This window comes from Mytilus galloprovincialis, chromosome 3 (assembly GCF_965363235.1).
Source record: "Mytilus galloprovincialis chromosome 3, xbMytGall1.hap1.1, whole genome shotgun sequence".
Lineage (NCBI taxonomy): Eukaryota > Metazoa > Mollusca > Bivalvia > Mytilida > Mytilidae > Mytilus > Mytilus galloprovincialis.
This window is the reverse complement of record NC_134840.1, coordinates 2,015,964-2,039,907: the sequence shown is the minus strand read 5'-3', so window position 1 is coordinate 2,039,907 and position 23,944 is coordinate 2,015,964. Positions and strand designations below refer to the sequence as shown.

General features: G+C 32.8%; 1 protein-coding gene across 1 annotated transcript; it reads right to left on the bottom strand.

Annotated features, from left to right (window-relative positions):
* Positions 1-322: 322 nt before the first annotated feature.
* LOC143066923 (uncharacterized) lies at positions 323-17,353 on the bottom strand. The gene is made up of 7 exons (XM_076239781.1): positions 16,949-17,353; positions 12,711-12,780; positions 11,888-11,923; positions 6,047-6,127; positions 4,829-5,009; positions 4,400-4,492; positions 323-2,651 (listed from the first exon to the last, which is right to left on the bottom strand). Exons 1-7 carry the CDS (start codon positions 17,195-17,197, stop codon positions 2,432-2,434), a joined length of 930 nt encoding a protein of 309 aa, XP_076095896.1. The 5' UTR covers positions 17,198-17,353; the 3' UTR covers positions 323-2,431.
* Between the last annotated feature and the right edge of the window lie 6,591 nt (positions 17,354-23,944).

Here is a 23,944-nt window from a genome sequence, read left to right as displayed (position 1 = left end):
TTTCTTTCATAGCCATGGTGTTGTCAGTTTTTTATCGACTTGTGAGTTTGAATATCCCGTCGGTATTTTTCGCCTTACTTTGGTCTTTTCTTCTTAGGTCTGTTTTCATTCTCATTTCATTTTAATTGGCAGTTTGTATTGTCGCGCATGTTTTTTTATGACCACAATCTTCTTTGTACTTAGATACATGTCTAGATACATGGTAAGATACATGGTTAGATACATGTTTAGATACATGTGACAGTATTTATTTTTAGTGGCATAAAATGAAGCCGCGATAAAATCTTAAATCTATCCAACTAAATTGAACTATTAACACATATTCATCATATTGCTGTACTTTTATTTATAGAAATAAAAAAAGTAAAAAATACCCGTCATAAAAAACAGTTAACGTGATAATGGACCGATTACTCAATGTCCTTCGACAGTCTCCAATTTGTCAAAGTATTGGTTTGTCCATCGTGTCTCCAATTATCAACCGGCTCATTAAACACATGATTATGTTGTAAGATAAAGAATAAATTGAGACAATAATTATTAACCGGCTTATTAAACACATGATTATGTTGTAAGATAAAGAATAAATTGAGACAATCAAATTAGTAAAAAATCAACAATTAAAAAAAATAATATAATAATATTTATAAATATATACACAATCTTTAAACAAGATAACAAAATACTGGACTTGCCATTTTTCCTTGTGTTCACTTTGCCATTTATTTAGTTTGAAATATACAAACACAATATAAGATATAAACAACAAAAACAATCCAAACAGTACCACTTATTTTCCCTCAATCACTGCTGTAATAATTCTGGTAAGAAAAAAATACGCTATGAGGATCGAATCATAAAAGCATGATGTTTGCATTACTATAACATCATATATGACCGGACATATACACGACGTTATCATGGACAAAGTAGCCAAATGTCATTCAATCAAATTGAGAAACCGCTTGCTCCGTGTGAACGGGCATGAGTATAATGTATTTTGAAACTTCAAATCTTACTTAAAAAAAAACAAACATCCACTTTTTGAAAATTGACCCTTTGTTGAAAGGGTTTTATTAATCACGAATCATTAATTAACGAAATCAAAAATATAACTCTTACTGATAAGTTGAATTGTATAGTTTAGTCGATATATATACAATATATGTATATTGTCGGAAAATATAAAACTTATTTGCATGAGCTTTTGAAACAGGGCGAAAAGCGAGGCTCGTCGAGCTTTGTTCCTGTTTCGTAGCGAGTACAAACAAATCTTATATTTTCGAACAATGTACATATATTCACTATTGTTTTTATCCTTAAACTGTCGTTAAGCCTAGCATATGAAACTGATCGGGAAACATGGTATCCAACTCGATGCAGTAGTAGAATCAATCTTTTTAAAATGATGTGATAACATTTATACATACATTACATGTGATATTATATCATTGCAAGTTTTATCAATATTAACTACGATAAGAACACAATACCATTACCAAATATACATAAAAAAATTGATAGACACTGATATTTTGTTAAGAAAGAGAATTTCTTATATGAATATCTCAATGAGTATAAAAAATATGGTGATGAGGTTATAAAAATTGACCTGCAAAAATATATAGAAATAGTATTGGCTTTCACGATTATAAAATTTTATTTCCTGTGTTTGCTTATAAACCCTTACATAATATTATAGCATCATCTTAAGGCAAACATACAAACTTTAATAGTTAATTTTCATCATGTCCAAACAAACTGTTTTTGTTTTGTTTTTTTAAATTAATTGTGAACTATATCTTAATGGCGGCCCTGTTAATAATTACACCATGAGAAAGTATTACATATTAGCATTATATATAAAATAACAAAAAGGGTCAATATTGGCCTTAACTAAAAATAAGTTAGGTAATTTTATACATAAGATAAAGGACGTGTAAAAATATTTAGCAAATTCAAAATGAATAAAATCAGAACCGTAACACCTGTAATGACATCTTTCTGAAGTCAAAATTGCAACCTGTAATGAATGATATAAGAATTTTGCCAACATTTTGTCTAATGACTGTAACTTCTATTTTAAACGACATTGCCAGTTTAGAACAACTTCATTCAATGTTATGATATGAATCTTACTCATTAATAACTCTTTATGATAATTATGTTTTTAGCGTATGCCAATGTTTTTCAGTAGTAAAAATAAACCCTTTAGAAACGGGAATTTGTGACAAAACTGGTAAAATAAGTTTTGTTTAAAATAAACAATAACCAGGAAAGTGTTTTTTGTTTATCTACTCCTTAAAACTCATAATGTCTTGAAAAAAACCCATGTTTGGTTGGTTATCAACATGTACTCATGTATTGCCCCAAGAACAGAAGTAATTATCCTCATCAAATCTGTAACAATTTCTACAGACACATTATGAGTTTAATAACAGCTAAAGTCTTTGACTCCTTTGGGTCGAACAAGTCTAACACCAAAATATGTCCTTTGAGGATCTGAGGCAAAATGTATATTCTCGGCTTGTAATTGTTCAGCAAGACGTACCAAAATGACATCCTTACAGTTCAAACGGAACTGTCCCATTTGATTCAACGTGTCTACTGGTCGGCTGTTCGATCCATCACTGTTACTATAATGTTGACCTCTACAAGAAACATATGTAGTTTTACACCAGTACTTCAAACCTTACATCCTTTCTGGGTGGATTTTACATAGATAAATAAAATCGTATAATATAAGCAAAATGAGAATGTTAAATTTGATGTTTGCCTTTTTGTTCTTCTTCGTTACATTTGTTTGTTTTATAGAGATTAAGATGATAACACAATGTTGACTGCTGTACCCCTATTTTTAACATTTTCACCTATTGTGTCTGTTTGTTTTGTTCACGCATCGTTGACAATATAATGAAATTTGATGCGACTATCATACAAGTGAGAGGTTTAGCTAGCTATAAAACCAGGTTCAATCCACCATTTTCTACATGCCTGTACCAAGTCAGGAATATGACAGTTGTTATCCATTCGTTTGATGTGTTTGAACTTTTGATTTTGCCATTTGATTGGGGACTTTCTTTTTTAATTTTCCTCGGAGTTCAGTATTTTTGTGATTTTACTTTTTATTGTTATAGTTATCACAGGATACATTAATCATGTCTCTTTCCATGTGTAAAAATGCAATGACTAGAAATAATTGAGAAACTCACTGTTCCAAGTTAAAAATGATTAAACCTCAACTTGTCTGTTTTTTTTTATACAAAATCTTATAACAGCATAGCTATTATAATAGTTTATAATTGAGATTCCAATTTCATTGTCATTAGACATTTGACTCAAAGCTATAGGATGTTACATTTCATCCTGTTTTTAATGTAACATCTAGTCAGAAATACAGGACTTTACCTTTCATCCTGTGTAGTACAACTTCTAGACAGGACTTTAGGACTTTACCTTTCATCCTGTGTAATACAACTTCTAGACAGAGCTATAGGACTTTACTTTTCATCCTGTGTAATACAACTTCTAGACAGAGCTATAGGACGTTACCTTTCATCCTGTGTAATACAACTTCTAGACAGAGCTTTAGGACTTTACCTTTCATCCTGTGTAATACAACTTCTAGACAGAGCTATAGGACGTTACCTTTCATCCTGTGTAATACAACTTCTAGACAGGACTTTAGGACTTTACCTTTCATCCTGTGTAATACAACTTCTACACAGAGCTATAGGACTTTACCTTTCATCCTGTGTAATACAACTTCTAGAAAGAGCTATATGACGTTACCTTTCATCCTGTGTAATATAACTTCTAGTCAGAGCTGTATAACTTTACCTTTCATCCTGTGTAATATAACTTCTAGTCCGAGCTATACGACTTTACCTTTCATTCTGTGTAACGTAACTTCTAGACAGAGCTATAAGACTTTACCTTTCATCCTGTGTATTATAACTTCTTGTCAGAGTTATACGACTTTACGAAACTTCTAGACAGAGCTATACGACTTTACCTTTCATCCTGTGTAATATAACTTCTAGACAGAGCTGTTGGACGTTACCTTTCACCCTGTGTAATATAACTTCTAGACAGGGCTATAGGACTTTACCTTTCATCCTGTGTGATACAACTTCTAGACAGAGCTTTAGGACTTAACCTTTCATCCTGTGTAATATAACTTCTAGTCCGAGCTATACGACTTTACCTTTCATTCTGTGTAACGTAACTTCTAGACAGAGCTATAGGACTTTACCTTTCATCCTGTGTAATACAATTTCTAGACAGAGCTTTAGGACTTTACCTTTCATTCTGTGTAATATAACTTCTAGACAGAGCTGTATGACTTTACCTTTCATCCTGTGTAATATAACTTCTAGCCAGAGCTATACGACTTTACCTTTCATCCTGTGTAATATAACTTCTAGACAGGACTATTGGACTTTCTCCATTAGGTACTCTGATCGTTTCATAACCAAACGAAGGATACACTCTGAAGAAATTAAATAAAATATTTCAATAGAAATATTTGTTTTATACATGTCAACATACATTTTTTTACTACAAGTAGTAAATTGCCTCTACCAATGTATTTACTATGAATAAGAATTGCATTAATTTTGATCTTTTTGTAAAGCACAGCCAAGATGTTTAATGATACAATTAAAGGGTAAAACTGCCTTCAAAAGAATGAAATGTGATATTAAGTAGATTCCAATCGTTCTATTTTTCTATGACATTCTATGACAAAGAAACAAAAAATGGTAAAATAGAAAGATCTTTATACGTGAATGAATAACGACTTGAAAAATGCAAGGTTTAATCTTACGGCAAATCATCTTCATTCTTTAATCCCGCAACACTGATCTGAGAGTAAATTTCGTAGTATCCTGCTCTAGTTATATTTATTCCAACTATCTTACTTTCTTGTCTAATGTATGGAAAACTCAATGAAAAATAACTGGGTGGTTCTGACCATAGGAAACACTTCTGGTTGTAAAAACATACATCTAAATATAAATATGAAAACAGTTTTATTGTACTATTATAATGTAATACGTTTCTGGCAATGTACTATTCTAATGTAATACGTTTATGGTAATGTACTATTCTAATGTAATACGTTTATGGTAATGTACTATTCTAATGTAATACGTTTATGGTAATGTACTATTCTAAAGTAATACGTTTATGGTAATGTACTATTCTAATGTAATACGTTTATGGTAATGTACTATTCTAATGTAATACGTTTATGGTAATGTACTATTCTAATGTAATACGTTGATGGTAATGTACTATTCTAATGTAATACGTTTCTGGTAATGTACTATTCTAATGTAATACGTTTATGGTAATGCACTATTCTAATGTAATACGTTTCTGGTAATGTACTATTCTAATGTAATACGTTTATGGTAATGTACTATTCTAATGTAATACGTTTCTGGTAATGTACTATTCTAATGTAATACGTTTATGGTAATGTACTATTCTAATGTAATACGTTTATGGTAATGTACTATTCTAATGTAATACGTTTCTGGCATGTACTATTCTAATGTAATTCGGTTCTGTAGGCTGAGATCTTTTCATTGATAACAGCCATTTTAATCATCCTTGATTCAGAGGTCTGTTTTATTATTTCCCGATTGCTAATAAACGAGGCAGATGTTTCCCATGGAAGTAGGTAGAAATATATAAAAAAATAGCATTGCATTACTTATAATACGTAATTAAATTGGTGAAGTAATTGTGCATCTTATCACTAATAATGCCATTAGTTCACAGTATGATATACCATTTCTAAGGTCATTTAAAAATAATCAGTTATATACTTTTAAATCGAAATACTCTACGCTATTGGTGTCATTTTTGAATTCCAAACAATAACCAAATAAGGTATAACCAAAAACAAATTACAGTTTTGATGCAGAAATAGAGCTGTGAAAAACGTGTGTTGTAGGTGCATTAAAATGAGTGGTCAATTATATAATCCTGACGAAAATAACTTAATTGGAATTTAATTTTGGCAGAAGAAAATCACCTCTGTGTTGATTAAGACTTGAAATCAGTTGACTTTTTGGCTGTGGGGCTGTTAAGTGTACAAGTGGCACCTCTGCCAAATCTAGAAAGAGAAGTTACTTATAATATGAGTCATACAAATATTTCAATTAATTAAAACTTAAATACATATATTTGCGAGCGCAATAGACAGTTTGCCATGTACAATGTAAGACTGGTTTGCAGTAGAATTTTATTAACAGAAATAATTACAGTCTTTAATAAACCTGAATATAATTGTTCACTTCCTCCCCCTTTTATATGATAATCGCCGTCTTGTTTTTGTACTTATATGAAGCATAATTAACACTGAGCCTTCTCTAATGTTTTTTTCACATTTATCAATGATGTTCCATCATTCAGTGACCCACATTTATCAATGATGTTCTATCATTCAGTGACCCACATTTCCATAAGTAACTACATCTCATGTATCCAAGTGAACGTGAGACTAAGGGTACTACTGAACGAAGTGTTTGGTTCATATATTGATATTTTCTTCGATATTGGCGATGACTACAAACTAGAATCTATGAAAAGCGTACTGATTTTCAACTTTCCAATAATCAACTTCCGATTTTTGTAGCAATAAGATATCGTCGGTGATTTAAACTCAATTGGAAATGTGTTCGGGGTCTAGATCTTTAAATACCAATATAGTCGTTTGATATGTACTTTTGCCGTTTGAGACTGAGTGTAAATTCTCGTGCTGCATGCACAACAGGAAATGATTATCCTGTCGACGCACCCGTTCTCGCTCCTCTCTCGCGTGATTTACTCAGTATCAACCGTTACCCTGATTTGTCTCTTCTTATTTTATTTGAGAGATTTGAACAACAAAACACAACTGTCGCCTTAATTTATCATTGGCCGTCATAGAATTACCACAAATTATTCAATTTCAAATGTGACGTCATTTTGTGCGTTGAGGCTTCGACTAACTCGGCTGTGTATTTCTATGTGCTGGATTAAGTTGTTTTATGTAACGAATCCGTTTTTATTCTGTAGTCGGTTTTATTAATTGTATTACTACCACTGGGTCGATGCCTCTGCTGGTGGACTATTAGTCCCCGAGGGTATCACCACCCCAGTAGCCAGTACTTCGGTACTGGCATGAAAATACGGAGTTTTTGTGTTATTAAAATTTACTGTTACAAAATGATAGAAATTATTATAAATTAAGGAATGTATCTCCCTCATGCAAAGCTCTGATTCCTTTCACGGATTTGGCTATACTTTTTGGACCTTTTGGATTATAGCTCTTCATCTTTTATATAAGCTTTGGATTTCAAATATTTTGGCCACGAGCATCAGTGAAGAGATATGTATTGTCGAAATGCGCATCTGGTGCAAGAAAATTGGTACCGTTAATTGTATTACTACCACTGGGTCGATGCCTCTGCGGGTGGACTATTAGTCCCCCAGGGTATCACCACCCCAGTAGCCAAAACTTCGGTACTGGCATGAAAATACGGAGTTTTTGTGATATTAAAATTTACTGTTACAAAATGATAGAAATTATTATAAATTAAGGAATGTATCTCCCTTATGCAAAGCTCTGATTCCCTTCACGGATTTGGCTATACTTTTTGGACCTTTTGGATTATAGCTCTTCATCTTTTATATAAGCTTTGGATTTCAAATATTTTGGCCATGAGCATCACTGAAGAGACATGTATTGTCAAAATTCGCATCTGGTGCAAGAAAATTGGTACCGTTAATTGTATTACTACCACTGGGTCGATGCCTCTGCGGGTGGACTATTAGTCCCCGAGGGTATCACCACCCCAGTAGCCAGTACTTCGGTACTGGCATGAAAATACGGAGTTTTTGTGATATTAAAATTTACTGTTACAAAATGATAGAAATTACTATAAATTAAGGAATGTATCTCCCTTATGCAAAGCTCTGATTCCTTTCACGGATTTGGCTATACTTTTTGGACCTTTTGGATTATAGCTCTTCATCTTTTATATAAGCTTTGGATTTCAAATATTTTGGCCACGAGCATCAGTGAAGAGATATGTATTGTCGAAATGCGCATCTGGTGCAAGAAAAAAATTGGTACCGTTAATTGTATTACTACCACTGGGTCGATGCCTCTGCGGGTGGACTATTAGTCCCCGAGGGTATCACCACCCCAGTAGCCAGTACTTCGGTACTGGCATGAAAATACGGAGTTTTTGCGATATTAAAATTTACTGTTACAAAATGATAGAAATTATTATAAATTAAGGAATGTATCTCCCTTATGCAAAGCACTGATTCCTTTCACGGATTTGGCTATACTTTTTGGACCTTTTGGATTATAGCTCTTCATCTTTTATATAAGCTTTGGATTTCAAATATTTTGGCCACGAGCATCACTGAAGAGATATGTATTGTCGAAATGCGCATCTGGTGCAAGAAAAAAATTGGTACCGTTAATTGTATTACTACCACTGGGTCGATGCCTCTGCGGGTGGACTATTAGTCCCCGAGGGTATCACCACCCCAGTAGCCAGTACTTCGGTACTGGCATGAAAATACGGAGTTTTTGTGATATTAAAATTTACTGTTACAAAATGATAGAAATTATTATAAATTAAGGAATGTATCTCCCTTATGCAAAGCTCTGATTCCCTTCACGGATTTGGCTTTACTTTTTGGACCTTTTGGATTATAGCTCTTCATCTTTTATATAAGCTTTGGATTTCAAATATTTTGGCCATGAGCATCACTGAAGAGACATGTATTGTCAAAATATGCATCTGGTGCAAGAAAATTGGTACCGTTAATTGTATTACTACCACTGGGTCGATGCCTCTGCTGGTGGACTATTAGTCCCCGAGGGCATCACCACCCCAGTAGCCAGTTCTTCGGTACTGGCATGAAAATACGGAGGTTTTGTGTTATTAAAATTTACTGTTACAAAATGATAGAAATTATTATAAATTAAGGAATGTATCTCCCTCATGCAAAGCTCTGATTCCTTTCACGGATTTGGCTATACTTTTTGGACCTTTTGGATTATAGCTCTTCATCTTTTATATAAGCTTTGGATTTCAAATATTTTGGCCACGAGCATCAGTGAAGAGATATGTATTGTCGAAATGCGCATCTGGTGCAAGAAAATTGGTACCGTTAATTGTATTACTACCACTGGGTCGATGCCTCTTCGGGTGGACTATAAGTCCCCGAGGGTATCACCACCCCAGTAGCCAGTTCTTCGGTACTGGCATGAAAATACAGTGTTTTTGTGTTATTAAAATTTACTGTTACAAAATGATAGAAATTATAATAAATTAAGGAATGTATCTCCCTCATGCAAAGCTCTGATTCCTTTCACGGATTTGGCTATACTTTTTGGACCTTTTGGATTATAGCTCTTCATCTTTTATATAAGCTTTGGATTTCAAATATTTTTGCCACGAGCATCACTGAAGAGACATGTATTGTCGAAATGCGCATCTGGTGCAAGATAATTGGTACCGTTAATTGTATAACTACCACTGGGTCGATGTCTCTGCTGGTGGACTATTATTCCCCGAGAGTATCACCACCCCAGTAGCCAGTACTTCGTTACTGGCATGAAAATACGGACTTTTTGTGTTATTAAAATTTACTGTTACAAAATGATAGAAATTATTATAAATTAAGGAATGTATCTCTCTCATGCAAAGCTCTGATTCCTTTCACGGATGTGGCTATACTTTTTGGACCTTTTGGATTATAGCTCTTTATCTTTTATATAAGCTTTGGATTTCAAATATTTTGGCCACGAGCATCACTGAAGAGACATGTATTGTCAAAATGCGCATCTGGTGCAAGAAAATTGGTATCGTTAATCGTATTACTACCACTGGGTCGATGCCTCTACTGGTGGACTATTAGTCCCCGAGGGTATCACCACCCCAGTAGCCAGTACTTCGTTACTGGCATGAAAATACGGAGTTTTTGTGTTATTAAAATTTACTGTTACAAAATGATAGAAATTATTATAAATTAAGGAATGTATCTCCCTCATGCAAAGCTCTGATTCCTTTCACGGATTTTGCTATACTTTTTGGACCTTTTGGATTATAGCTCTTCATCTTTTATATAAGCTTTGGATTTCAAATATTTTGGCCACGAGCATCAGTGAAGAGATATGTATTGTCGAAATGCGCATCTGGTGCAAGAAAATTGGTACCGTTAATTGTATTACTACCACTGGGTCGATGCCTCTGCTGGTGGACTATAAGTCCCCGAGGGTATCACCACCCCAGTAGCCAGTTCTTCGGTACTGGCATGAAAATACAGTGTTTTTGTGTTATTAAAATTTACTGTTACAAAATGATAGAAATTATAATAAATTAAGGAAGGTATCTCCCTCATGCAAAGCTCTTATTCCTTTCACGGATTTGGCTATACTTTTTGGACCTTTTGGATTATAGCTCTTCATCTTTTATATAAGCTTTAGATTTCAAATATTTTGGCCACGAGCATCACTGAGGAGACATGTATTGTCGAAATGCGCATCTGGTGCACGAAAATTGGTACCGTTAATTGTATTACTACCACTGGGTCGATGTCTCTGCTGGTGGACTATTATTCCCCGAGGGTATCACCACCCCAGTAGCCAGTACTTCGTTACTGGCATGAAAATACGGAGTTTTTGTGTTATTAAAATTTACTGTTACAAAATGATAGAAATTATAATAAATTAAGGAATGTATCTCTCTCATGCAAAGCTCTGATTACTTTCACGGATTTGGCTATACTTTTTGGACCTTTTGGATTATAGCTCTTTATCTTTTATATAAGCTTTGGATTTCAAATATTTTGGCCACTAGCATCACTGAAGAGACATGTATTGTCAAAATGCGCATCTGGTGCAAGAAAATTGGTATCGTTAATCGTATTACTACCACTGGGTCGATGCCTCTACTGGTGGACTATTAGTCCCCGAGGGTATCACCACCCCAGTAGCCAGTACTTCGTTACTGGCATGAAAATACGGAGTTTTTGTGTTATTAAAATATACTGTTACAAAATGATAGAAATTATTGTAAATTAAGGAATGTATCTCCCTCATGCAAAGCTCTGATTCCTTTCACGGATTTGGCTATACTTTTTGGACCTTTTGGATTATAGCTCTTCATTTTTTATATAATTAGTTATCAAAAGTACCAGGATTATAATTTTATACGCCAGAGTTTAGTTTAGTAATGTATGCTTTAAAATACAGATGGTCATCAAAATGAAAGTTTCAACTACGTATACAGATGTGTGGCTGAATGCTCTTCAACTTTGTACGTTATTTGGTTATTTGAACCTAGTTTTTATTCGAGCGTCACTAATGAGTCTTTAGTTTAGGAAACGCGCGCCTGGTATCTATGATTAGTTTACTCCATGCAATAAAGAGAATTCGGAAAACAACTACATGTAGCTGCGTTGTAGTATTTTGATTTAGCTATTGTAAAAAAGAATCAGATGACAAAACGCGATAATGTGGATTGGGTCTAAATCATTTTGAACGATTATGGGACGAGAGCATGGACCTTTGCCTAGGGATCTTAGCAAAAGATACCACAGGATCGAATCAATCAATACTTAGACGGTGCAGAGCTGTCTTACAAGCCAAATTGTTGTCACAGGAAATGTTTACACAAAAAGGTTCATTAAAAATACCAAAGGACATTAGATTTGTAATGCAAATAAAATCACCAAACCAAATGACAACGTTCTTTGTAATATATATCATAACTGTTTCATGTGGCATACGGAGTTAATCTTCTTTCTCACAGGTTGTGTGTATTGAATTTAAAAATGACCACGTCTAAAATACTTGACTGAAATTTACCTTTTATTTTCTCCTCTAAATCATGTAGATCATGTCCTTAAATAAAATAAAAACAAACAACATTAACATTTACTCTAAGCATTAAAAAAAGGAATTGGTGTGATTTACGTAAACAAAAGATCTCAAAAATAAGAAGAAAATAAACAGAATATAACAGATCAAAGTGTGAACTCTTGTATTCATGTTCCTCATCGTGACATGTCTTTTCAATTTTACGTATTCCTTTTCCTGACGTTGGACTGATTTAGAAGTTGCCATATTGTACTTGACCCCCGAAACCTATGTGTGATGTTTAGTGTCTTGTTGATCTCTATGTGTCATGTTTTGTGTCTTGTTTTGTGTCATTGTGTAGTTGTCACAATGATGTATTCACAAAACTAATTAGTTCCTTTACATCACTTAGTACTAAAGTTATTGATTCTAATTTATAAACGATGTGTAACAAACATAAGGAAGAGCCTCTTAAAATAATGATCAATTCTAATGCAACAACGTTTGTAACGTTCATTTTGACTGGATAACGTCACTTTTTTACATGGCATCAATTGACAATTGATGCCATGGGACGTACCCGCAAGCGCAGACGGCATATGACAGATTTTAATTACATGTTTTAACGTTGTTTTCTGTCAGTTTCATTAGAATGGAGATAACAATATTGTATTTTAAGCTCCGATGGCATCAATTGGGGATTTGATGGTCGCAGATACCCGTTTACTGTCTCCGCTTAAACTTAATTTGCGACCATCAAATCCCCAATTGATTCCGTCGGAGCTTAAAATACAATACAGTTATCTCCTCATTAGAATTTGATTAAACCTACTTCTATTCCTTCTTCTAGTATGTCGTCGATGCTGTTGATTACCTCTGGATTGTCGCACGTCTTGATCTTCCTAAAATATTTCAATATTATATGTGATACCGGATGAAGAATTGTTTGGCTGAAATGGAGGGCGAGAAAATATTAAACAGATTCGACGTAAAATTAAGTGGTAGACCAGAAGACAGTAGAATCTAGTCTCTCAAAATAACGTTGACTAGAACAATAAAAATCGTATTTACAAATGACTAAAATTAGAATTATCTTTGTGCTATGAATGTATGTAAATGAAATGAGTGTTCCTACGTCAAAAACGTCATTATGATGTTGTTTCGGTATTCATTTGTTTGAATACGTTTTATTCAAATAGAACAAGCGAGGAAAATTGTTGTCTAGTTAGTTGGTAACTAGCCTTACCAATTTATATCTAAGGACATACATGTATCCGTCCAGGTGACATAAAACAATAAGATGTGGTATGATTGTCAATGAGACAACTATCCCCATAGACCAAAGGTGAAGATGTGGTATGATTGTCAATGAGATAACTCTCCCCCATAGACCAAAGGGTGAAGATGTGGTATGATTGTCAACGAAGCAACTCTCCCCCATAGACCAAAGGGTGAAGATGTGGTATGATGGTCAATGAGACAATTCTCCACCATATACCAAAGGGTGAAGATGTGGTATGATTGTCAATGAGACAACTCTCCACCCTAGACCAAAGGGTGAAGATGTGGTATGATTGTGAATGAGACAACTCTCCCCCATAGACCAAATGATATCGAAGTTAACAATTGTAGGTCACCGTACGGCCTTTAACGATGAGTGAAAAGTATACTGCATATCCAACTATAAAAGGCAACGACATGACAAATGCAAAACAATTAAAACGAGAAAAACTAGCAGCCTTATTTCTGAAGAAAATAACGAAAAAAAAACATAAATGAAAATCAGCAAACAAGCAAGAGCCACTAAATTATCGAATCTTGACTAGGGACAGGCACATACAGGATGTGGCGCGGTTAGACATGTTTGTAGGTGGTGAGTCGGGACATACATGTATATATCCATGCTATGGTCAAAGGGGTGCAATAAAAGCATTTTGTAAGTCAAGTCAGTACAATCACGATCTGGTAAACAATTAAACATAACTAAATAGCAATACAAGTTTTTTGAAGAACCAATGGCTTTTCATCATACATTCATTCCTGGAATCATCGACCAGTAGCGTCCAGTCAAGTGCCATATAGCTAATTTACAATACCGGGCTTTTTATTATACAATCATTCCAGGCATCATCGACCAGTAACGTCCAATCAAGTGCCGTATACCTAATTTACAATACCGGGCTTTTTATTATACAATCATTCCAGGAATCACCGACCAGTAACGTCCAATCAAGTGCAATATAGCCAAGGTACAATACAGGGCTTTTGTATTTCTCGACAAAAGAAATGTTGGTGTCAAATTTGCAATAAAATGCAGCGTAATCTAAAGCATAAAGCCTGCAGTCGTGCACTTGATTGAGAAATTATTTTTAAAGAAAACTTTTCTCGGAAATTTGCTCTTTTGTTTTAAAGTTTTCATTTTAATTGCAAAACTCTGCACGAAACAACACGTAATATAGTGACAGAGACAATACGTACAAAAGAGGGACCAAAGATATCAGAGAGACATTTTTATTCAAAAACATATATCGAAAATAAACTGAAATAATATGTACAAAATGTATCGTGTTGTAAAGGTTGAGGAAATACGCAGGTGACAACAGAAATCACCTGAAAAAAAGATAAATCTACAAGAACTCCATAAAAAAAGAAATTAACACAAAACACGGGAAACTAAACGATAGATCAACAAGAATCCCACTAAAACAACAAATACAAAACAAGAAACTGAAAGTTAAACAAACAAGAACCAACACACAAAAAGAACATATGTGCAGACTTTGCTGCATGGGAAGAATAAGCAGCTCCTCTCAAATTTGTTCTTAAACGATCAAAAGAACATAAGGACCTCATTAAATTCTATTTCCGGTTCATATCTACGTTTGTAAATGTATGTATAACCAACACAATTGTATTAAACAAACATGTAGATTTCTCATACAACATCTTCCTATATGTATTTTTAAACTGCCTTTTAAGAACTTGCATAACAGTAGATAATAACAACCTCTGTTTGTAATTAAGGAAAAAAAAACATATATGATGAATATCGTGGTTTAACAGTTGATTGAATATTAGTCCAGAAAACTGTTTTGAATTTTATAATTTTAATATTTAATAATGATAAGTTCAAGTTTCATTTTGGGAACCTCTTAGAGGTCCATGTACATGCCATTCCCATTTCTATATATAAAAAAACAGACTACGTTTTGGAATAAAAAAAAAACATAAACGTTGAAACGGAAAGAATAAATAGCATGATAAAATAATATATGTACATTGTCGAGAAAACATGAAATTGATTTTACTCACTAACGGGAGAAATGCACGGTGAATTTTCGCTTATCATACTGTATATATATATATAGTATAATTTTATATAATCATTTCACTGTACATATATATTGAATATAAATGACCGGATATAGGAAGATGTGTTGTGAGTTCCAATGAGACAACTCTCCATCCAAATAACAATTTATAAAAGTAAATCATTGGTTTCTTATAGTGATGACTGACTGACTTAAATCAGAATAGGTTTTACATAGATGTATTAGTACTTTGATTAACTAAGAAAATTAAACATTATCAACATAAATAGGATATTTTATATTTGTTCTGCTGTTAAGAAAAATCACTCATTATCCGCCCAGTTTAAAAAAAAATGAATTTATTACTTTATAAATTTAGTTCGCCTGAATAAATGATACAAAAATTTAATGAGATATGATCAAACTATTTATTTTCTTTAATTTAGAGAAGGAAACCGCTTTGTTCGCTTTCGCTATTTGTCCCCAAAGATCGCCTTAGAAATACATTCTGTTTTACAAAATAATGAGCTATGCTAAAATATTAATTCATCTCGTTTGAAAACTTTTTAAACAGTCGATTGTCATATTGGCAATTGTACAACATCCTTGTATTTGATATCTTGTCATATGATTGAGTATTATGACCACAGAATAGATGGGTAACTACTCATGCATTCCTGAAGAGGATAGTTATAACATTTGCTTCCCTTTGAATGTATTGTTCTCCGTAAAGTTAATACAAGTCCAGTAGTAACCCGGATATAACCGTAAGTTTCAATGAGAGATTATATATGAGCATGATGATAAAGCAATCTAGAGGCAAGAAAAACCAAAAGACACATGGCATGTTAAACTTCACCAATAGGTATATAAGCGTATGCAAACTATGTCTTAGTCCAATAATCTGAGTCAAAGAAAAAAAAAGGAATAGAAAATTTCAAAGAATTTTCACTGATATTATTAGCATATAAATGAAGTGGCGGCTATCAGGACTGGCTCAATAATACGGGGAACATTTTTTCGTAGACCATTTCTCTATGAGTTTAATCACAAGCTCTAAAATGAATTTAAACGTTTTAATTGCGGAATTCACAGTTCTTTTTCTTTTTATGTTCGAACAGCATCAGACGTGCGTCCAGCATTTTCGTGTATGCTTAATGTTTCTTATTTGTGTAACATTGCGTCGATAAACAATTTCAAAACCAAGCCGAATCTCTTTGGTTAACTTGAATGGTAATTTGCACAAATGATATAAGTCTTTTTAAATCTGACTGTAAATCAAAAGCAAACACAATATGTAACTCTTAGTTTAAGTCAACTTTCCATACATTTGTATCATACAATGCCCAATTCAATCAGGAATGGAATTTACAGTTAACCAGCTTCGTGTGTTATCCACTAGGTTCTAGCAATATTATAACATGTTTCTTTTAAATATATGATCAATTAAAAAGTGTCAAAAAAAGGCAATAATACAACATTTATTTGCTTTTGGAACATTTGGAGTATTTATCCAAAAAAACGTACAAGGGAGAACCAAATATAAAGTTCAGTTTAAAGTGAAGGTAAATTTGTATAGGTAATCTTTTTTTTATTTCCAATGTTCCATTAAATTATCTAAAGCTCAATATTGTTTGATTTTAAATGAAAATGTGTAAAATTTCAAATAGGTTTTAACAATTAATTGATTGTTCTTAACCTGACAAGTTTGTTTAATCCTAAAAATCAAACTCTAGTGCGCACAATTAACATAACTTACCAAATGTCGCTTGACAAACGGCAGAGGCTGCTCAGAATCTTCTGACTGGTTTTGCAAATGTTTTATTTGTTTCTGAAGAGCTGCAAAGCTTAAATGCAAGTAAAAGCAATATACCAGGACGCTAACCAACGTAATCCCAAAGCAACACTTCAAACCAAAACGGCTGCACAACGTCCCAGATTTACTTTTTACTTCAGTAACCAAGTCAATGCGAGTTTCCGGTCGCTTTGGCACAGTTTTGCACTCCATTTTAGGTAAACATCAATTTGGGATTTTCCCGTCCTCCCAAATTTCCTACATTTCAATTTTGGTAACACTTGATCAAAAACATCAACATTTATTTAAAATCCAGACAACAACATGCAAATTATATAGGCGGAGCAAATCCTCCATGGTTTTAAAAATTGAAGTTATGCCTCTTGCACTTAGTATAGATATTTATAAAAAGGATGACAAAACGAAATAAAATCTGAGTATATAAGGAGATTGCAATCATGGATTGAAGTTAACAAATATTTACAGACATCTGTCATGTCAAAGTGATATTCGTTAAAAACAACATTCACACAGTTTGATTTTTAACCGAAGTAATCCTTGGAAGAATTTATTTGATGAACCATAATGAAATTTGTCTTTCGGCACAAGTTTACTTTAAATAAATGGTTCGTCGTTTGTTACTTTTTATTTCTCCTCTACAATAAAATTCTAATTTTGATAGAACATACGCGGTGGTGAGGGATTTATATCTTTAAGAGTTTTCATTGTCAATTGAACATTTTAAATTACGATTGAAATGCTATGTAATGAACCCTTATCTTGCTTTTATTGTGTCTAAAAGTTTGAAAAGAATAAATAAAACGCGAATCATATAATTTGTAATGAGATGGAATGAAATTAATGGAAAAAAATCTTACAATACGTAATATTCTCATTATTATATTACTTAATATAACAAAACGAATTGAAATATCTTAAGTGCTTTCAAATCGATTGTGCTTTAAACGAATAGACATACACCCTTATGGTTTAACTACTATCGAATTAAACCTTATATATATAGATCTTACAAGATATATTTGATACAGATAGTGATAATATCAAAGTTATGTAATATAAATGGCATCAATTGTCAAGAGGGTCACGTACATGTACAAAATGCTATACTTATCATTGTAAGGCTTCAAGGTCGTATGTCAGTTATAACTATTTACCCTTGCTTTTTGTTGACATTTTTGACAGTCAAAAAAGGATACGAAAAATATTGCGTTTTTCTATAGAACGAATTATTCATAATATACATATACCATAAATATACCTTAGCTTTTAAATACACAAATATTTAAATACAAATATAAAGACTAGCTCCTCATAAATGAAATTAAAATTTAGAGATAGTTAAAAATAGAAAAAAATTCAATAACACTGTATAATCAGAATTGAAACTCAAAAATAAAATCAAACATCTGGATAAAATAAAAGAACATTAGACAACTAGAACCGACAATCTGGAAGGAAACTATCAGGAAGCGACAATTAGAACTTAAAATCTGTAAGGAACAAAACAACACGATTATTACAATTTAGAACTGTAAATCTGAAGGAACCGACGCAACAATTCGAACGGAATATCGCATTGAACGACAAATATATGTGACGTATAAAATTTTCTGACGTCAGTCACACAAATCGATGAATGTGAATGTAATAGCTGTGTTTGTGTTCTGTTAAATTGTTCCTTTAAAATTGTTATACGATGATGACTGATGTACCCATATTTTGACTATTTTATTTATTGTGTCTGTTTAGTTAACGCATCAATGTAAATATAACGGAATTTGATGAGACTGTCATCAAAGTGAGAGGGTTAGCGCTATAAAACCAGGTTTAATCCACCATTTTCTACATTTGAAAATGCCTGTAGCAAGTCAGGAATATGACAGTTCTTGTCCATTCGTTTTTGATGCGTTTTGTTATTTGATTTTGCCATGTGATTATGGACTTTCCGAATTGATTTTCCTCTAAGTTCAGTATTTTTGTGATTTTACTTTGTTCAGAGAGGCACACAAAAACACTGAACAACAAGAACATAAAACGTTGGAGGAAATTAAACAACATACGAGAACTGATAATATGGGAGTAACCAAGCAACAAACAACACCTCGAACTTAAAATCTGGAAGGAACTAAACACCAAAACAAAGTGCACGTACAATATGGGAGGAATCAAACAATACACAACCAACAGAACTTAAAACATTAAAGGATCTAAACAACACAAACACAGTAACTATTAATTAAATCTTGAAGGAACCAAACAGCATACGAAAACGAGCACTGCAATTCTTGAAGGACCAAACAAGGAACTAAACACACCAACTAGTCTAAGAACTTGAGACATGAAAAGAACTAAACAATACACAACTACGAGAACTCAAAATCTGAAAGGAACCAAACGTCAAACGATAACTAGAACTGAAATCCGGGAGAAAACAAACAGCCCGTGACAGCGAGAATTGAAAATCTGGTAGGAACTAAACAACAAATGACAACAAGAACTGAAAATCAAAACAAAACAAAACAACATACAAAAATAGAAACGGAATATAAAGAATACAATAACTTGAACTAAATATCTAGAAGGAAACTCAATCAAACACCTTGATTAAACTGTGCATATGTAGACAAATCAGCACAACAAGCCAACTAGAACTAAACATGGAGCCAGGAAGAACTAAATATTGCGAAAGCACTTTAACTATATACGACAACCATAGATAACCACCATACATGTTTCTCAAGCAAGGCAACCGTTGTAGTGATGAGTTTTCATTCTAAATGTGCAGATCTGGTTGGTTTGAAAAGTTGTTAAGCCAAGGGGTTGAGTTTTGAAATAGGTCCCATATTACATGAAAAATGCTCCTGTCGGCATGCGCCTCATATAGTCCCTGTAAACCAGTTCAACCTTCACGAGTGGTTTATCGCCTATAAATAAAGGCAATCCTAGTACACCGCTATTCAGCATTCGATTGAAAGAAAACAAATCCGGGGTACACACTTAAACCAAAAAAACACATGAAACAGCTATGTAACAAAGTAACAACACTACCAAACAAAGGAACAAAAGTACCACTAAAGGTGCAACAAAAACAAACGCCAATATACAATTAAACGAACTATCTGAAAACAACATCCTAATCCTCACTTGGTACAGGACACTTTAAAAAAAGATCGTGAAACTGTTTTAACTTACTTTTCTAATTAACATATACATCTGTACTAACGTTTGTTTATTAAAAACCTTCTGAGAGTTCGAATTATGAAATTATAGGTGATAATCGAGACCTTTCAAATATTTTCAACAGCTGAATTAAACTTTATATGTTCTTAATTTTTATGCGAATAGTGTTCACAAAATATGAATGTCTGCCAGGTCGAAGTCTGTCATGTCCAATTTTGAAGGAGATTGGTTCGATTGAATCATTAATTTATTTTGACCTTTTAACCATGCATACATTATTTACATGATATTCTTTTAATGCCACACTAATTTGAGACTACGGAATGTCAATTATAACTATTTAAAAACAGCAGAGTGACTGACGCCGAAGGGAGATATATGCTAACAGGTAATTCAAATTTGTATTTTGACTTTCCTTGTTTCAAAGATTTTATATTTTAAATATAAGATGCAACTCAATGTTTGGTCGTATTTTGTTTTAATTTACAATAGATATTAAAATTGCTCATTGCTATTATGTAATCAAAAATATATAAGAATAATTTGATAAATATGTAAATAGTAATAAGCAATTCAGTATTTTCTGCTATTAACATCATTGCAATTGTTTTTAAGATTGTACTTTAGGGTATTAATGCTGAGAGTGAAATTTTCTGATGAATATTATTTTTATCTAGCTAATTTAAATGATATAAATTTATATATCTAAATGTTTACAGAATTAAATTAGTAAAATTCGAGACGATGATGCCGATATGAAGAAAAAAAATATTCACTACTTTCGATATTTATATATATATATATTGAGCAGAATTCTTTTGTTTATGGACTTATTTGATTCCAGCTGACCCCTAAAGTAATGAACTGTCCCTCATCCGTGCCGTAAGCATGTCCTGCATATTTCCGTTTGACCACTCAGTAGTACTCTGTGATTTGGGATGTATTGGCTTCCCGTGATTATGGCAACATAAGCATTGATCCGGGTATAAACAAAGCTTGAAATGAACGACTTTTGTCATTTTGCGGTTTATGAATATATTGAGAAAGCATCAATTAAATTAGCAGTCATGTTCCAAGCGCTTTTAACATGAGAGCTCTTATAAAATTAAACTTTAAAATGTGATCTTGGTACCCAAGAAGACAATATAGTGCCCATCTTATTTTGATCAGAAATGCATTTAATCAACCAGTCCTCTTCCGTATAACACTTTGGAAAAAAAAAACGTTTTTGTTTCTGGTGCAACAAAATTGTTGCCCTTATTCAAATTTCTATTTCGCAAAAATTCAAGAAATTTTAATCGCTCAAAGGCTCATAATCCAGAACTAGATGGTATTTTAGAAAATTTATATATTCAATAAAACCGATAGAAATATATTTTGACCAGCAAAGATTCATATCTACAGTTATCCATTTTGTGATCAGCTCTAACTGGATCGATTAGGGAGGAGATAATTTATTTTCTTTACATAACTTTCAAGTAAGTTCTGCTTTAAATATGAACATTTGATATCATTTAAAGGAATGTGTATTAAATTTTCGAAAATATTTTTTCTAAATTTTGTACATGTATTTGGAATATAAAAGACAAATTCGCAAGTTTAAATAAAGGCAATAGTACTATACCACTGTTCGAAACTCATAAATCGATAGAAAAAAAAAAACAAATCCGGGTTACGAACTTAAATTAAAACTCATTACCTAAAATAATGTTTGGCAATAGGCTGGATAATCTTCATCAGATTTTAGGAAATACGCTCAATGTCTAAAAATGTCAGGCAGTAACTTAATACCTCTTAAATAATTTGTTGCATGGATATAAGCTTAATGCATAATTCACTTATTGCCGCTAACATGTACCATTAAACACCGAATCAATTTTTTGAAGATAACCATTCACTGCCTTTGGTACATATCTTAATGTTTAGATAATAAAATAAGTAAATTAAAAAAGAAGAAACAAAAAAAAAAAGGAATAACAAACAACTAAAAATAACCATCACGGGGGAATGGGTTTTTAATTTATATGACTTTTATACTGGATAGTTAATTGAAAATTGAACACCCCTTCCCTCATCAATATAGCTATAAAAATGAAGGGATCCATGGTTATGAAATTAATTAATTTATTGAAATGATTGTTTTATGATTGACCATGCACTGCCTTCAATGGGTATCTGAATGTTAAGATGATGAGTTAAGTAAATTACAAGACAATTTTGCATTTGTGCAGATCTCCGTTCATAGCCTTTGGTTTATTTATCCCATGTTTAGATAATAAAGTTATGAAATTTTAAACTATTAAAGTAGAGATGACCATCCACTGCCTTGTATATACATATCTAAATGTTAAAAATAAAAATGATAATAGAAAAAAAAAGAGTAAATTTTGAGACGATATGACCATTGTGAAAAAAAACATTAACTGCCTTCGATATTTATATGAATGTAAAATGATACAACTAGTATATTTCTAATTATTTATCCGTTTCGTTGACTATTGAACAGTGTTAGACTCCTATTGCCGTTTTTAAACTGATTTTTATTATTAAGCTGAATGTTTTCGTAAAACAAAAGCAGGAGAAAATAAAAAAAAAAAAACAACAAGAAGATAACCAGCATGGTTGAATGCCTTTAGATTCATCTGACATTAGTACCGGATAGTTTAATTGAAATTGGCACCTCTCTCCCGCCATAGTAAATCAGATTTATATATTTGTTTCCTTCAGTAAAAGTACCCATGATGAGCAAATTTTTTAATTCATCTAACATTGCGAGACGCAAACAATTTTCACAATCATTAACCTTTGAAAATAAACTTGTAACAACGTAATTTGAACAAAGACAATCTGAACAAGAACTATCTTTAAAAAAGATATCCGACGTATTTAAATTTGAGTATATGTTTAAAACTATCATTTCGATAACCTTCAGAAGCACAAAGATACCATTTAAATAACGTTTTCTCCGTTTGTGTTTAGTATTCTCGGTCCTCGTATCTTTCTGTTTACATTCATTAAAACCCCGCGGAAATCTCACATGCGTAGGTGCGTTCTAAAAGTCATGTACGTTCGTACAACAAAGTTTACATTAAAAATTATATAAATGTCCCGAATAAACAGCTGTCACGGATGCAAAGAGATATTGGAGAAACAATTATTTTAATAAAAATAAAAATCTTTGTAAGATCTAGTTCAAATATTTATAGTTTTTCACTTGCTTTCCATCACGATATAATTAACGAGACGTTTTTTCAAACACAACCAAATCACCCACCATGACAGCATTTTGTCAAATCACAGAAAGGATTTTCGAGCATGCGTATTCTGTTGCCATAGTTAATCTTCCTTAAGTTCAAAGGGCACAAACCGAAACTATGCCGACTACGTCGGAAAAAGAAGGTCATGATCATTTGAGAACAACGATCAATGTTTTTTTCTGTAATATGTTGTCAAATATTGAGGTTTCCTTAAATAAAAAGCCTATTAAAATTAGCACTTGGGTTTAACAGTTTACAACTTTTTATTGTAGGAGTATTTTCTCGACGGGTGCCACATGTGGTGCTGGATCTGCTTAAACCTTCCGGAGCACCTGAGATCACCCCTAGTTTTTAGTGGGGTTCGTTTTTATTCTTTAGTTTTCTATGTTGTGTCATGTGTCCTCAATGCTCTTCAACTTTGTACTTGTTTGGCTTTATAACTATTTTGAAATGAGCGTCACTGATATGTCTTATGTAGACGAAACGCGCGTCTGGCGTACTA